The following is a 16,533-nucleotide window of genomic DNA, read 5'->3' as shown; positions in this document are numbered from 1 at the left end:
TGTGGTGTTTTGCAGGTTCAGTCGATGGAGAAGAAGCTGGACTTCCTGGTGAACATTTACATGCAGAGGATGGGCATCCCACCAACGGAGACAGAGGCCTACTTTGGGTCCAAAGAACCAGACCCTGCCCCTCCCTACCACAGCCCCGAGGACAGCAGGGAGCACATCGACAAGAACGGCTGCATCATCAAGATCATCAGGTCCACCAGCTCCATGGGCCAGAAGAACTTCTCAGCTCCGCCGGTCCCAACCAACTCGTGCCCACCCTCGACATCGTGCCAGCAGCAGCCCTACCAGCGGCAGAGCCATGGCTCCTCGCCTGTTGGAGACCCCGGCTCACTTGTTCGCATCCCACCTCCTCCCTCCCACGAGCGCTCCCTGTCAGCCTACAGCAGCGGGCACAGGGCGAGCGCGGAGTACCTGCGGAACGAAGACATTACCACCAAACACCACGAGAGTGCCCTGAGAGACAGCGACACGTCCATCTCCATCCCCTCGGTAGACCACGAGGAACTGGAGCGCTCTTTCAGCGGCTTTAGCATTTCCCAGTCCAAAGAGAATTTGGACATCCTTAACAACGGTTGCTATGCAGCCGTGGCCAAAATCAGACCCTACATTGCAGAAGGGGAATCGGACACCGATTCTGACCTCTGCACGCCCTGCGGCCCTCCTCCCAGGTCGGCCACGGGCGAGGGACCCTTCAGTGACATGGGCTGGTCGGCCCCCCGGCAGTGAGGGCTCCGTGCAGCCTCAAGCCATGGCCGAGCCCCGGCAGCTGCCCGCTCCAGCTGTCCTCATGTCGAACTTCTCAAGGAGATGGACAGCTAAGGGTTTCCTCCATCTAGGACATCCTTAGCTGCCGGATGCTTTCTTGCAGCTTACTCTGGGGGGCAATGAGCAGGCCCAAGCCTGTGGGAGTGGAAGAGGTCACACTGGTGAGCGAACTGGAGCCGTGAAGTCCGGATTTCTTTCATACTCTCTTTCTAAGATCCTTAGGTGAAATTCTTTCGTGGTGCAGGATAGGCAATTTGCATTTCTTGGGAATGTTCAGAGATGTGGGGCAGGAATAAATCATGCAGCCAGGGCTTTTGGAAGTCACATCAAGAGTTAGTGAGCAGTGTCACATGGTGGTTGCCATACCGTGACACTGGTGATTACACCTATCAGTATTTTGGAGTCACAGAATGAAAATGTGTCAGTTTCTAGCTTAGATTTCAGGTCGCATGAGAATTGCTGGGGGGATGTTAATCCGTGGTTCATCATTAACGATCAAGAAGATGGGAGAGTTGCAAAATAATACATGGAATTTTTTATGGGTCCCTGGAAGAGAGGGACAGTGGCTGGAATATTTGTGTAAACAGAAGTTATGGTCTCCAAGAGGGACCAGTTAAGGGAATGCTCTGAACCAGCATGGTTTGGAAATTCTACTTGTCCAGCAGCTTAGAAAAATGAAAAACTCATAAATATGAGCTTTCATTCAAGAGCTGAGACAACCCAGGGAGCACAGAAACAAGGCAGAGAAAGGAGGACAAGTGACTGTGTGGCTGGAATTTTGTATTTCAAACCATGTATTATCTTTAATTATCTCTCCTCCCATTGCCATGACCTGGAGGTGCTTTGGAAGCAAAGGCAAACCAAAGGCAACTCCTTTTCAGGGCTGCCATGGTATGAAACTGCCCTTATGGCCAGCAGGGCTGTTGTGGAGTCACAGCAACAGCAATCCAAAGGGAGAGCTGGATATGCAAGATGCTGCAGTTCCTGCATTGCTGCAAGCAGAGTGCTGAGCTCCATCCTTTTGAATTCCTGTTGGTCAGAGCGGGCCCTTTTCTTACAGTTTGCATTGTGCCTGAACACTTTTGCATACACTATACCCCCTTTCTTCTTCTGCCCTGGCAAGAATCTCACACTCCTGTCCTCTGGACATATGGCTTGTTTGGATCTCTTAAGCTAAGAGATACTTATTTGTTTCTTCATGAACTTTCAGAGGCCTCTTTCTTCAATGTGCGTGCCCACAAGTTGTGCCAATCCAAGTCTGCCCCATTTTGTTGTTCTTGTTTGTCTTGGAAAGATTGTGTTGCTATCAGGAACTCCGGCGGTGTATTCAGCTGGGGGAAGGTGAGAGGAGAAATGATGCTTAGTGTTTCTTTTGGGACCAAAAAAAAAAAAAAAGCCACGAAGTGATCTTTTACATGGATAGAGAGATTTCTTTTGACAAGAGAATGGATCAGATAAAGTGTGTTTTGGGATCCAGCTCCAAGGCTAGGACACCACAAACAGTGTTGTGCCTCTGATGCCTCCTGTGTACCTACAGCCCAAATCCTCCATGTGTTTTTTGCAATAGCCATGACTGTATCTGTGATTTTAAATCCCATCTCCCCACTATCTCCCCGTGTTGTACCAACAGCTCCTGAGGATATTTAGGTGACAGCTTAATTTCTGCGTGGCCTTTGAGAGGTTGAACATTGACTTGTTTGGGTTGAAGGGAGAATCATGGCTTCCTCTAGCAGCAGCCAGCTGAGACCCAAACTGTTTTGGCCCCTGGGAAGATGTGGGTGCAGTCTGTGAGCTTACAGACAGGAGGTAAAACCATCCTTTTGCTAGTGCTCAGACTAACATGCAAGGCTCCACATGGAGTCTAGGAGTAATAGGAGTGTAAAATGGCCATAAATGGTGCAGATTTGGCCCTGCTGTGTTGCAAGTTTAGATTCCTTCAAGTAGAGCAAAATCTTCACCAAATCAGAGATAACAAACACTTGCAATCTTTTTTATTACTATTATTATTATTACTATTTTACTGGGTTTTTTTGCAACTACTTTTTGAGGCCTGCTGGAAATTTGGCACAGAATGCTCCAGATCAGGATGAAGGTGATGATGTCTGGTTCTATTACAGCAAAGGTACTTGCCTGGTCTTAAATATAGGTGACAAAGCCAGTGTTACTTCAAGGCACAATTTAAGCTGAATGTAATTTTCATCATGTCCTAAATTTGAAGCTCTGTTGGCTCTGATTTGAATGTGCATTTTCCAGTTTTTAGTACAAAATCCCTTTCTCTTGCCCAGCTGATGTTATACCCTCAAACACAGGTAATGCCACTGTATACTGAGGGGAAACAGTTCTATTCTGCATCCACTGTAGGTTTTCCACATCGCAGTCCTTTACGTCCTTAGGGACTGCACAGGAAGAATTGTGTTTCCCTCTTTAGACCAAAGTCTTTAAAGATCTGTGACTTGTAGCTTTAAAAGGTGTTGTTTCTGTCCCAAGATCACAGGAAACAAGTTTCATATCTGTACAGCATAGATTGCATCTTAATGCTGCAAATTTCATTGAAGATTGTTTGGAAGAGATAAAGCAATATTGCATTCTGATCCATAGCATCATTTCAAAGAACTCCTACCCTCAGCCATCCCATAAATCAGCACTTCTTGTTCATCCCAGCAAAAAGGCTTGACCTGGATTTTTGGGTTAACTTATGCCGGAATTGACTCCAAATAATACTCTTATTTCTAAGAAATGATTCGTGGCTGTGTGAATGGGAACAGAGCCTGCTCTAACTAAAGGTTTCGTTCTTTATCAGCAAAGCTCCTTGCAAAGCCTTCGCTTTCAGTCCCTTGATTTCCCCATGCTCATATCACACACTCCTGTTGATAATCTTCCCCCAGAAGTCTTAACCACTAAGTTAAAAGAAATAAATTGGTTTTCCTTTGCTCATAAGACAGTCCCAGTGATGAAGACTCCTAAAATGATGTGCAGGATAACTTTATCCTTTTGCTGAGCCTCTCTTGGGCTGTCTTTGCTCCCCTATTCTTCCCATGTTTGGTTCCCTATTTTTTGTCAGACCCTAAAGGACTGAAAGGAGCTTCAGGCCATGCTAAGTGTGAACACGGGAGAACTGAAGAGCACTTTGAAGGCCCAATTTCCAGCAGGCCATCCTGAGCTGCTCCAGAGCTGCCCATGTGGACACATTCTACAGGTGACTGCACCTTATGGGATGGGGTAATCCCTGACACACTCCTTTCAAGAGGTCAGGTTGCCTGAGATATCTATGACAAGATATGTAGCCAGAGATGCTGCAAGCTCCATGCAGGTGGCCTTTCCTAACATGACCCTGAGATGTAAGAACAGAGCACTAGCCATAAGTTGCATTTCCCAACATTTGGGAAGAGAGACTTTAATGTTACTCCAGTGCAGATTTTGTATGTGAATTTCCTTGTTGACTCATTTTCTTATTAATGATTTTTAGAACAAGAATATCAAGGAACTCACTGAAATAATAAACCAAATCTTGTCCAGCTCAGAAAGCCATCACAGTTCTTTAGACAGACTATGCGACTATGTTTCAAATGCTGCTTAATAGATCCAAGCAAATTCAGCAGGGCCATTGCAATTTACTGATAAATAGGTATATTTTTACATTTTTAATTGATTTTTAAGATTTTGAATTGAATTTTTAGAACAAGTTTATATAATCTACCTGAAAAGCCAGAGCATTGCTGCAGGTACAAGTGCTCCCCTTCCTAACTGTTACCCAAGACAAAGGAAAGATGTTATTTCTTCATCCCTTTGTCAGGAGGGAGCTACTGCAAGCTTCATTTCCTTTATATCCTCAGACCATTGTGGTCATGGCAACATTATTATGAAACACAAAATGAAAGTGTTAAAAGAGAAACTGGAGTTTCTGTCCTGCCAAAGCCAGAGGAGGAAGTGTGGGGCCAGGTGGGCACTCAGATGGTAGCACTGAGGTGGGGTATTCATGTTTCTCACCCAGAAGGGACTTCCTCTTGCCTGAATAGCAACTGCTATGGCCTTGTGGCCACATTCATCTTGTAGGAGACCAGAAAATGATACTGGCTTGCTTCAGGACTCCCCTTATATGAAATTCCTAAGGAATATAGACGAGTTATCCCATATAAAAGCCCATAGCACTGAGAATTACATTGGGAATGTTAAAAAGCCCAGGAACAGAGTAAGTCTTTCTGTTTCTCCATCCACACTCATGCAAGCCTTCAGGTTGGGACAGCCACCAAGCCCCCCATCCCTTCCTCCCCAGACGCTGCTCCCTGTGCCAGCAGTGCTCCAAGGCACAGCTGCACACCCTTGTCCCTTTCTGTTTTGATCAGCTTCCTTTCCATGAATGAGGAACAAGGAAATCAGATACAAAAGCTCCTTCACCTGCATGTAACATTGAGGTTGTGACACAGAAGGATGTTGCCCTGGGGTGTAAAAGCAAAGTCTTGCTTTTAGCACACAAACCTTTCTGTCTCAAACCCCAAAGCTTCTTAGGGCAAAGGCTGTGGGTTGGTTGGTTGTTGTCTTTTTTCTTTCTTTTTTATTTTTAACAATAACAATAGGGTTTTTTTAAAATAATAATATGATAATAATAATACATAGGAATCTTCTTTAGTATACCTTTAGTGTTTGATGCCCCAGTGACACAATACTGCTTGCCTTATATTAGTGTCTAGAGGGAGAGGGACTACACACTTTTTGATACCGTATTAATCACGCTTGTAATTTAGGCAGCCCCAAGGAGCGGCTGCTGCAAGAGGAGCAGCCAGGTCCTTTTTAATGTATGAATGTGCTTTCCAGCCTATCTCACTGACTGTAGTCTCAATTTTGCCTGCTACTGCATGCAGCCTGAGATGAGTAGACAGCAATACGCTCCAGCTGTATCTGCACTCCCAGATTGCTGTAGTACCTGGAGAAGGGTGACGTAGCTAAAAGTATTATTCTGGGGAGACACAATCCTCCCAGAGACCCATCACGTAGGGTGCTGCGGTGCTTCAGTAGGTAACACTGATATACCAAGTGTCTTTCATGCTGCGGCTGATCATTGCCTCATCCCTCTGATACAGCATGCACAAACTCCACTTCTTCTGCTTGTTAATAAGGGGTAAAGAACGCACATTTGTAACCTGCGGGCCACTGAAATGTGTATATGGGGAGAAAATAAGGGAAAATATGTGAATTTTATTGGCTGTGTGTAACAAGCTCCTTTCCACCCAAATGTCTCTGAAGAAGGGCATCCCAGATAGCCCTTCCTGAGAGCGTGGAGGAGCAGGCAGAGCAGGGCAGGTGATGCCAAGGGCAGAGCCCTGACCTTCATTTTAGAGATGCTATTTGATCCCACATGTGTGGGACTTCCCATATTTCTCATTCCCATAAGGCTCTCTGGTGTACACGTGCATTGTGCCTGCAGCCAAGCCTAAGGGGCAGGGGAGAATGCAACTCCCAGACTTTGGAAACCCTCTTTGGAGATTTCATTGACAGCACTCGGGGATCCTGGGAACCCTGCAGCTGTGCCATATTGATATTTCACATAAGCATTTCTTACTCTCCTTATGGAGGGGCACTGAGCTGCCTTCATATCGCCATAAAAGTTTTGCCACTGCTATCACCCGCCATGATAGCAGTCTCACAAGGCCTTCAAGATTTGCCCACATTGCTGGTGTTTGAAGTCTCTTGTATCTCTTGTGATGTTGCTGCAATCAAGTTTGCCATTGTGTCTTTGCATTCCTTGTCCAGACCACATGCAAGTGAACATGCAGTGCCAGAACTCTGCTCTGAGACTTTCTTTTGGTGTGGCATCTCTAGATTCCCCTTTGGGAATCTACAACACATTTTTTCCCCAGCCCCCTTTAGCAGTGCACATATGTGGCTTTGCATGCCAGCCTCCAGCTTGGTAACAGGGAGACCCTGAAAGCAGCTAGTCCAAGCTGTGCTATTTTCAAAGCTGCAAGGGAAGTTTGAAGCTTCTTCCTCTCTCCTCATTTCTGCATCTGCCTCAGATGAGTTGTTCAAGCAGCATCTGTTTGCCTAGTCCTGAGAAACTTGAGCTAACTGCAGCTACGAAGTTTTCCAAAACTCAGTGCCAAGCTCAGGCTAGATTTCACCTGCAGCTATGCCTACAATCTTAGGGCAGGGTTAGTGGTTACAGGTAGAAGCCGTGCTCAGCGCTCCAGCTGGGATGGTTCTGGCCCAAAACCAGGGCTGAATGTCATGCAGCATGGGATTGCAGCTCCATGTGGCACTGCTGAGTGTGGACCTGAGGAATTGCTCCCTCCTTCTCACTCTGCACAAGGAAAGCAAGCCAAGATGAGACAATGCCTCTGTATTTCAGCATGTTGCGTGTGCCTCCCATTTAGGCAGAAGCAGCATTTCACTGTAACCTCTTGAATCTGACCATCACAGTGAGCATCACCCAGTATTTCACATGTGCAGTGGTGCTCATGAAAGGGATTTATTACAGATGTGGGTGTAGAGGGCTTGTTCCTCTAGCATCTTTGTAGACAATGAGTTCAGTTCTTGCTGATGGAAAACTCATCAGTGCTGGTGGCAGATCTCTTCTTTCCTGCCAGGTTAGCCATGTTGGTCCAGCGTCTCCCCTAGAGCTGGAGCTGCTCCAGTCTATGGGTGGGACATGGACCATTCTGTGTTGGTTACTCTTCCCCACTACCTGACCCCAAGCCCTAAAATTCAAATTAAGATGGTTTTGTGTTTGGTTTTGTTTTGGGCTTTTTATTTCCCCTCCCCCCCCCCCTTTTTTTTTTTTTTTTTTTTTTTTTTTTTTTTTTTTTTTTTTTTTTTGTTTTTTTTTTTTTTTTTTTTTTTTGGTTTTTTTTTTCCCCCCCCCCCCCCCCCCAAAAAAAAAAAGTGACATCTGTGTAGAAAACCTGAAACTTTCAGGATGCTGGGGGCAAAAACAGCTGATAATTACAGGGATTTTGTTATTTTAAATCAAGAGCAGATTTTAAGCATAGTTGCAGTTGCTGCGCGGTATCATCAAATGCTTTAGGAGATTCAATAGATGATTCTCAGAAATGTTTTGTTCTTTTATCAGTAACTTGTATAGGTGGGTGCTACTGCTCTTACACAGCAACGCCCCATATGCTAAAACTGTACTCTTTCTCCAGTATAGCCATTGTATGTATGAAATTTATCTTGCCTCGTGTCACTTCGGCACAGTACCCACATGTACTGCAGATGGATTGCACATTACATGCACATGGCTGATAGCTGTCTTTACATGTAATAGGCATTGTGTGTGCTGAACAGATGCCAAACAAAGCATTACCTGTCTGGTTAGTGGTGTGACTCAACATAAGTGGGACAAAGGGGAAACAAAGATCCTGTTTTGTTAGGAAATACACCACATTCAAATGCTTCTTTAACCAGACTTTACCAGGAAACCAAATGAAGGGAGATGATTGTTTCTGCAATGTGACTTAAAGACAGCAGAACAAAACCAATCAAACAGCTCTAGAATACTTCACTGCTGTATTTCTATATATTCTTCACTGCTGTTCATCTGAACTGTAAATTCTGTACAGATTGAATGAGGTTCACAGTCTGTCATGACCTGCGAGATAAAAGGACAACACGACTTTGGCTGCAGCTGGTGTGTGTTGTTTGCACACATGCACTATATACACGTGTGTGTATACAGACACATGCACATGGAAGCTTTAAGGCAGAAACATTTGCATCTAAGATGCACAGGGGAAGAAGTGGCAGGAGAGTAGGTAAAACCAAAACAAGAGGCTATTTTGATAGCACTCCTATCAAAAATGAAGTCTCCAATTGACCCTGTGCTGAGATTTCAACGACCTTAAACAATTTCCCCTCTAGGGTTTAATTTTGCCCATATTTTCACAGATAAGAGATTGGATAGAACTTATTCTTCAGTGTTTAATATAAACAAAAACGCCAATGCACCAAGTGCTGACTTTTCCAGTTAAATGTTGTTTGGGTGCCATTGAAAACAAATTGTAACTAAATTGTTACTTGAGCCTGAAATTCACCTCTGGTTCTGAAATTATAAGAGCCATTTAAAGATACCACACCAAAGGTACACTCGCTGCTGGAGCATGTCACCATTTCCCTGAGGTACCTTGAAGCTTAGCATGGCTTAAAGCAGGATCTGGCTCTTTTGGCCTTAACCGGGTCATAAATGGTTTGTGCACTGTCCTGAGGGTGAGCAGAGAGGTGAACGTTGTGCTGCAATGGGCTGCTCTTCACCTCCTGCTCATCAAAACCTCAGGCTCCGCTGAGCACTGAAGTTTGGTTGTCCTTCAGAAAGCAAAGGCAGCTGCTGCTTTGCTTCCTTTCATTTGCTCTGTTGCCTTGGCTTTTTTGCACTTTTGTTTCATCTCCAAAGAATCTCTCATAATGCCTTTGGTACTTCTGTACAACTTTCGAACGTTTTGTATGTAACTGAATGGTACACACTTGTAATATAGCAATCGGACTTTTTTTTTTGGTGAATGTGTAATTTCCACTGTACATTTCCACCATGACTTTTTGCAATGTACATTTTCTAGGGACAGACGCCAAGGGAATGACCTGTAGTTTTCTAAGGTTACAGCTAGGAGCAGAACGACACAGACACAGATGGTTTCACATTAGCACTGCAGAAGAGCAACGTAGCCCAGGCTTTTAGCATTGAGCATGACACAGGGTGTACCTTCACGTGGATGACTGTGGCAGCTGCAAAACTGTCTATGTGTGATATTAGACTCAGCAGCGATGGGAAATGGAGGAAAATTCAATAATCACACTCATTAATTTAAGCCTCGAAGCATCAGAATGGAAAAATTTGCATTCAGTAAAATTACCAGAGATTTAACCTTCATGAGATGAAATACACATTTATTTTTCTTTGCATTTCTTGAGTGTGCTTTGTTTGTTTGTTGGTGGTGATTTCTCAGTGCTTTGGGGACTTGCTTAATGTGGGATGTACTGAGGAGGTGTGAGATGGCGGCTGAGGGGCCTGGCATCAAACCTTCACACCTCCTTCTCTGCTTTCTAACTTCAGACAACTCTCTTCTTTCTGATGTATAAAGTCAAGCTCAGAAATCTCAAGAGCCCGTAGCTGCAAGGACACCATCCATTTGGAACCCTTGGAATATATTGATTTTCTTACTGTCTGGCATCAACCACGTCCTGGCAGATAAAGGATGGTTCCTGCAGCTGTTTGCCCCCATGCCAGCTTCTTATCACTGTGCTCACATAGAGGCTGGTGCCATCAAAGCAGGCTCAGAGCCAAGGAACTGCACCTTTATCTGTCCCACACGTTATCTTGCTTACCAGGCGCCAGTCCTAAATTAAGAAGGCACATGCTGGATTTTGGAGAGCACTCTCGAGGATTAAAGTGAATGGGCTGACAGTATTTTTCACAGCAAGGCTGAGCGATGAAACAGCAGTTTCGTGTTGCAAGAAAAAAGGGAAAAGCAAAACCCATCCGTTCACATGGATTGTGTTATGCCAAAGAGATAAACAGTGAGAATTGAGTGCTGGGATTTTAGAAAGTCTCCCATCACGGACAAGGCTGTGACATGAGCTCAGCAAGAGCAGTGGCTCATTTTGGGCACAGCAGATGATTTGGCTGCGAGCCGCCAGCAGTGCCCATCCCCCCAGATGCTATTACAGGAGCCCAGGTGTGAGCCTTTCCCAGATGGAAGGGCAAATTAAGGTGCACTTAGATAACATGGTTTTATTTGATCCCATTATGTTTCTCTCAGGTGAGATAAACAGGAAAATTCTCAGCTTCCTAGATTACATTCCCCTGCCATCCCAATGGGCTTAGTGCCAGGCTCTTTGCTGATGCAATAAAAACACAAACCCTTGTAATGCAGATACAGTGTGCTTATTGCGTGCTTACATAGACAGTAAGTGCCAATTGGCTGTGTATACCTTCCCTTTAAATTACCAGGGAGGACCCATAGCTGATCACATGCACTGTTAAAAAGGCTGCCTGCTGTTTTGTGCTCCCATCTATAGGACTGCAGTCATTCTGGCTGTTGTATGAACACTTGTGCATGGTTGTCTCAGAGCTCCAAAAACACAAAGGCATTGGGGTGGCCCAGCAGCAAACCTATGTGCGTTTGCAGCCCACTGACTCCAAAGCAGCTGTTTCAGGAAGTTAAATAGAAGCTCTTTTCCTAATGAAGCATGATTATTTGGGGTTGGAGATGTATATGCAGTGACAGGGCGTGAACTTCTGCAGGATGAATTCATTGCCATAAGCTCCAGCAAGGTTTAAGCTCTGGATCCCAATGCTGGTATCTCAGTGCCTCATTCACTGACTAATTAAACCATACACTGTCCTTGGCAATTAAAGACAGGTTTTCTCCTTGCTCAGTGGGTAAGCATAACTCCTCACAAGCACTCAGGCTGTAAGATGTCAGTTCTAATTTTGGCCAGGCAGCTGAAGACACCTGCAGTTTCTCTGCCCAAGGAGCAGCTCCAGGCTCTGATCCCACTAACACACCTGAGTCCAGCACTTCAATTGCCAGCCCAGGCAGAAACAATAGTACTACTAATGGACTCCATTTTCTTCTCCAAAACTGTGCAATAACTCAGCAGCAGAGTCATGACTGAAGTCACTCATCCCTTTAACGTTGCTCCACTGTTGCTCTGGAGCACAGCTTCCCTCTATTGACTTCTTGGTAGCAATCTCCTTTGCCATCAATAATAATGTAATGGTGGTTTTGGACATAAAGCATCTCTCCGGAAATAGAAACCTTCTGAGCAAAGGCAGCTGCTGTTTTCTTTTACCTGCACTGTACTACAAGCAAGTTAATAATGCATAGCCAAACAGAAAGGCAGACACCAGAGCATTAGGAAAAGCACAAGGGACATATTTTAAAGGATAATGTAACTTGGCATGAATAAGGGATTCGGGGGATAATAGAATTCTCTTCAATTGAATTTTCTTCACAAAGGTGATGTTTTGTGGGCTGTCTGTCCCTGCTGAGGTGCAAACACAGCTCCCACATCTCACGTCTTGATTTCTTCTTCAGAAGTCAAACTGACTCAGCTGAAGCTTGTACTAAAATCAGAGCATGCAGGAGTCGGTGAATATAAATCAATTAGGGCAGCTGTAATTAAAAGCCGTTAAACAATGAACAGCATCCACCAAGGCTCGGTGGAGCAGCCTCAGCTCCCTGCCATTCACAAATGGGGCTTTATCAGAGGGACCACACGGAGGTAAGTTGTTCTTGGTGGGAAAGCATTGAGATAACAGATAAAAAGCTGTCATAGGTGAAATAGCTCCTGTGCTGATGCAGCTGATGATGTCAGCAGGTCAAGCAACGGCACTGCTTGAAGCCACCTGCATTAACTCATCCCTGAGCAGCGCGTTGGTGCATGCATGCGTGTATTGTGCACGTTGCATTTATAGTACGGGTTGTGTGCTCCAGGTTGGAGTTTCCATGCCCTGTGTGGACCCTAGATGGCAGAGCGAGCTCACTGTAAGCACAGTGCTCCCGTCCTGCTGCTGGAACGGAGCCTCCCTGCTTCCAGGGGCTGACAACGTGATGAAGTGCTGCTAATGAGCCTCTGTGCTTGTTTATTTTAACAGCCAGAAAAAATTACATTAGTGCTCTGCGGTGAGCGGGCAGCGTGGGTTTCTTCGGGGAATCCCTTCGGGCTGCTCGGAGCAAGCAGCGGAGCTCCCCTCGCTTAATTGGGAGCGGACTAATTTGCTGCCTTTTCCAGCTGAGCTTCTGGGTCCCTCAGAGTCCGTAGACCCGCTGACCACTGCTCAGTAATGGTAATGAAGTGCTAATTGGACAAACGCAGTGGAGTCGGCAGGGATTCCCAGGGAAGCGGCTTTTAGCAGCACACACCTTGAAGCTGCACAGCTCTGTCCCCTAATTTTCTGCATAGGGAAAGTTTGGGCTCTTGCCCAGATCTAGGAGGTCTCCCAGCTTCTCTGTTGTTTGCAGAGCAGTAACTCATTCGGAGTTCGGTATTAAAGTCGGAGCAGGTATTAAATTAAATTAAGGAGGGTGGTTTTCTGTATGGGGAAAATGTATTCTTGTAAGTGAAGGAGTGGGAACCACCCAAGACTTGGGTGTCAGCATCTGTTGGTCTCTTGTCCTTCCAGCTGAGGGTGAAAGCTGGAGAGGAATTGCATTTTTGTTTCATGCTGTGATTTATTGGTACTATTAGAAACGTTATTCAAAGCTCCCTTCTCAGTGCTTTACAGGGAAGGCAGCGGGCATTTGCAGTCCTGTATCCTCACCTCCAGGTGAGCGTCATGCTTGGTTTTGCTGCAGCACTCAGAAATCGCTGCCTTCAGCCTCACGGATGGGAATTCCTTGGCAAGTTGGCTTAATGTAGTGCTTTAACAAGTGCTTTTCCTTGAGCCCCCTGCGGTCGGGCATGCAGTGCGCCCGCGGGCTGCTCCCAGCAGAGGGTGCAGGAGTTTCATTTCCAGAGCCCGTAGCTCATAGCTGGGCTCATTCAGGAGCTTTGTCTCTGTGCTGGTGGTGAACTGGTCCTGTTTGCTCCCACTTGTGTTGCTGCAAAGAACGGGGGCTGTTCTCGTTTTATATGTACACAAAGATTTGACACAGTGCTGGGAAAAGGGAATGAAACTCCCTCATAGCTTCAGTTCTCTGTTTTCCTCCCCCTGAACTGTGCTGTTAGCCCCATCTTGCATTATTACTTGCTCGCACTGAGCAGTGCTATTTAGCTAATGGACATGAAGCTCTTTGAAGATGTATGGCACTCTGTAAAGTCTTTGTGCGCTTACTCTGCATTAGTCATAAAAGGCAAGGATGCAATTCATCTCCCACCGCAGGGCGGGAGCTGCTGGGGCTGCCTGAGAGCTTATTTACTTCCTTTCTTCTTAATGAAGAAAGGTTTGGAAAGGCTGGAGATGGTCTTTGAGAGAGATGCTGTGTGATGGGTATCGATACGGTGTTTGAGAGAGAGATGGGATGCCTTAGAAAAGGACTGAAGCCCACTCCTGCACAGCATTCAGGCTGCCTCCTCCAGCTGCAGAGCATTCCATGAGCTCGTGTTGGGGCACAGGGATGTGGGGGGGCTCTGAGCACTGCCTGGCACAAAGAAGGGGGATAAAAAGAAGAGCCACATGCTGGATTACGTGCAGAGTCTGGGAATTTCATCTGCTGTATGATGGCTTTCTAAGAGTAAATCTTAAATAGGTTTTTCACTATGTTAGCTATAAGACATTTCCAGTAGTCAGAAGGCAGCCTAATCCAGCTGGGGGGGAGAGTAGAAGGGGAAGAAATTTCCAAGGAGCAGAGGTGCGCTTCCCAAAGCTTGCTTCCTCCTTCAGTCTTCACAGATATTGATCTGTATCAAAATGGATTTTACAAAGAGGAGGGGGGGAAAGCAACCCCATGACCTTCACATCTATTTAGTGATTGGAGTCACATGGGAAAAATACCTTGATTATAGCCAGGCAATTTTCTCCAGCTGTTGTTTACAAGAATTGCCATGTAGGATACCCAGCAGCTTTCCTAAGAGCCACACAGCTGGGTTTTGATCAGAGACAGTGCAAAGCCACACCAGGCATTTTCTTCATAGTCAGTGGTACATCAAGGGCATCATAAGGTGTTTGCATGGACTTCTGATCCATCACTGAGCATGTGTGTGCTTGGGATGTGCTTGGCACAGAGAAATTCTTATCAGCTTCAATGCCACCAGCTGCAGGCACCGTCAAGCAAGCTTTCTTTAGGGTTTATATGGGGCACTCAATGCTAGAACAGAAAGAAGTGTTTTGCTTGAGATATTTCATTAATTCCCCATGCAGACAAGACATGCACAAGCCCTAATAGCTTCGTCAGAAGTTTCATGCCCTCTGTAGAGCTGCAGTCACAGAGCTCTGCCCAGTTGCTGCCATGCTATGATGTGCTGAGTCGATTAAAATTCTGTGCTTATCATGGTCATACAAAACAAACGTTATCTACCCCATTAGCCTGGTAAAGCACAGGGCAAGCTACTGTTCATAGTGATAATAAAATAGTGCATTAGCATAAGTCAATCAGGAGCAGATTTTAGAAATAATTGGTTTAGATTTTGAGCTAACAGCTGCTTTGGTTATTAGCTCTCGGACACTTTGTTTTTAATTGGACAGTCTGAAGAAAATGTTATCCAGTGCCTCCAGGCTTCCTTCAGTAGGAAAATTCTCTATTAGAAAGAGGTCCATGAAAGTCTGCCTTTATAGAAAGACAACCGTGTGGCTAATGCAGTGTGCAACAGCAGCTGTGACTATTACTAATAGCAAATGTGGCCAAGGTACTAAACTGAAGGAATCAAAAACTGATTAATGATTTTGAAAGGAAGCAAGGAGGAAGCAGAGCATCCTGTGGGTGTTACTACGTGTGGGGTTGGATTGTTCAGTGGCATCCAGGGACCTCCTGTGGCAATCAGCAGCCTTGCTGGTAGCCTGAGCTGGCAGGAGGAGCCCCATTATCTCCTGCCCAGCTTAGAAACATAGGACAGTCAGAGCCCTGAGTTAGCAACAGCCCAAAAAGTTTTCTATTATAGAAAATGGATCATGTGTTTGGAACTTCAATTTAGAGAGCTAGCAATACACACCAGATGGACACTCTGTTACTGACTCCAGAAGCTTGGACTGCTTTCTGGCCACATCTGCCATTGCAGTCCTTCATTAGAACCTTATCCCCATCAGATCAGGTGTGTGGAGGGTCCTTCAGGGGGGTCAGAGCTCCCCTGAGTCACTGCTCCTACAGAAGCCACTGCAGACCCTTCCCAACAACTGCTCCCTTTCCAGCCCAGCCCTCTGGAAGTAGCAACCTGCCCACACTTGGGCACCTTGCTTGAAAGGTGGCAGATGATGCTTATAAAACTCTTTTCTTGACATTCAGAGCTGCTAATTTTTAATACAAAGTGTTGCCTTGGTATTTGCATTTGAAATGAGTTTGCATTTCTTTAACTCTTTGCCACCCCCTCTGCAGCTATGTAATTTCACAGGAGCAAGCAAAGACGCCAAGATGTCACTGGGAGGTTTACTTGGGTCCCAGGATGTGCAGTTTAATAGCTTTCTATTGTATTTCATCACTTTCTTTTGTAAGGATGTTAGCTGCAATAACTTGTTGTTGCTACCAGTCCCTCTGTTCCTGCAAGCCTGTAGAGAAACTCATGTTGATGTCTCGCCTTCTTTGGAGGAAAAAAAAAGGTGGCATCTGCATGTGGGAGTGCAGTGCTGGTTGGAAGTGAAGTGAAAGGATTTAGTGCCAAGCATGAGCACGTTTCTCATGAAAATGAATTGATTCCAATGTACTCGAGCTGGAGATGGAATGTTACGCTTTGTTAGCTTCTTCTGATGTTGTAATTTATATGGGAACTGTCTGTGCGACCACCAAAGTGCTGAGATGAGTGACTTCCAGAGGGGAATGAAGCTCACTTCCCCTGGGTGCCACAGGCAGAGAGCTCCCTGCCCCATCCTTCTCCCAGAGAAAGGCTGGCTGTGACCTCAGACCCCATTTTGAAGTCAGAAGTCAATCTGTGAATGCCTTCAGGGTTGGAGGCGTTCTGAATGGCAGGAGAGTAGACACCAAGTTGGCTCTATGGGTAACCCAGTGGTGGCGAAGCTCATCAAACAGACAGCGCTCAGTTATCTAAGCTGCATAGACACATATGGAAGTGTCATAATCTTCCTTTTGGCTTTTTTTCTTTCCTCTGCCAAATCACATAAGCACGTAATCAACTAAAATCAAATTATGTCAAAGTTGAGCTTGCCAGATGAGGCAGGGCAGA

At 45.6% G+C, this 16,533-nt stretch overlaps 1 protein-coding gene across 13 annotated transcripts in view; it reads left to right on the top strand.

Annotated features, from left to right (window-relative positions):
• The window catches only part of KCNQ2 (potassium voltage-gated channel subfamily Q member 2), a 59,633-nt gene extending 52,099 nt beyond the window's left edge, over nt 1-7,534 (top strand). For all 13 annotated transcript variants that reach the window (XM_015881660.2, XM_015881659.2, XM_015881649.2 and 10 more), the window contains one exon: nt 16-7,534. In XM_015881660.2, coding sequence (XP_015737146.1) covers nt 16-735 — 720 coding nt within the window. In that variant the 3' untranslated portion in view covers nt 736-7,534. The remainder of the gene's footprint in view (nt 1-15) is intronic.
• The last annotated feature ends 8,999 nt before the right edge of the window (nt 7,535-16,533 follow it).

This window comes from Coturnix japonica, chromosome 20 (genome assembly GCF_001577835.2).
Source record: "Coturnix japonica isolate 7356 chromosome 20, Coturnix japonica 2.1, whole genome shotgun sequence".
In the NCBI taxonomy this organism is placed as follows: domain Eukaryota; kingdom Metazoa; phylum Chordata; class Aves; order Galliformes; family Phasianidae; genus Coturnix; species Coturnix japonica.
This window is presented reverse-complemented; position numbering and strand designations above follow the sequence as displayed.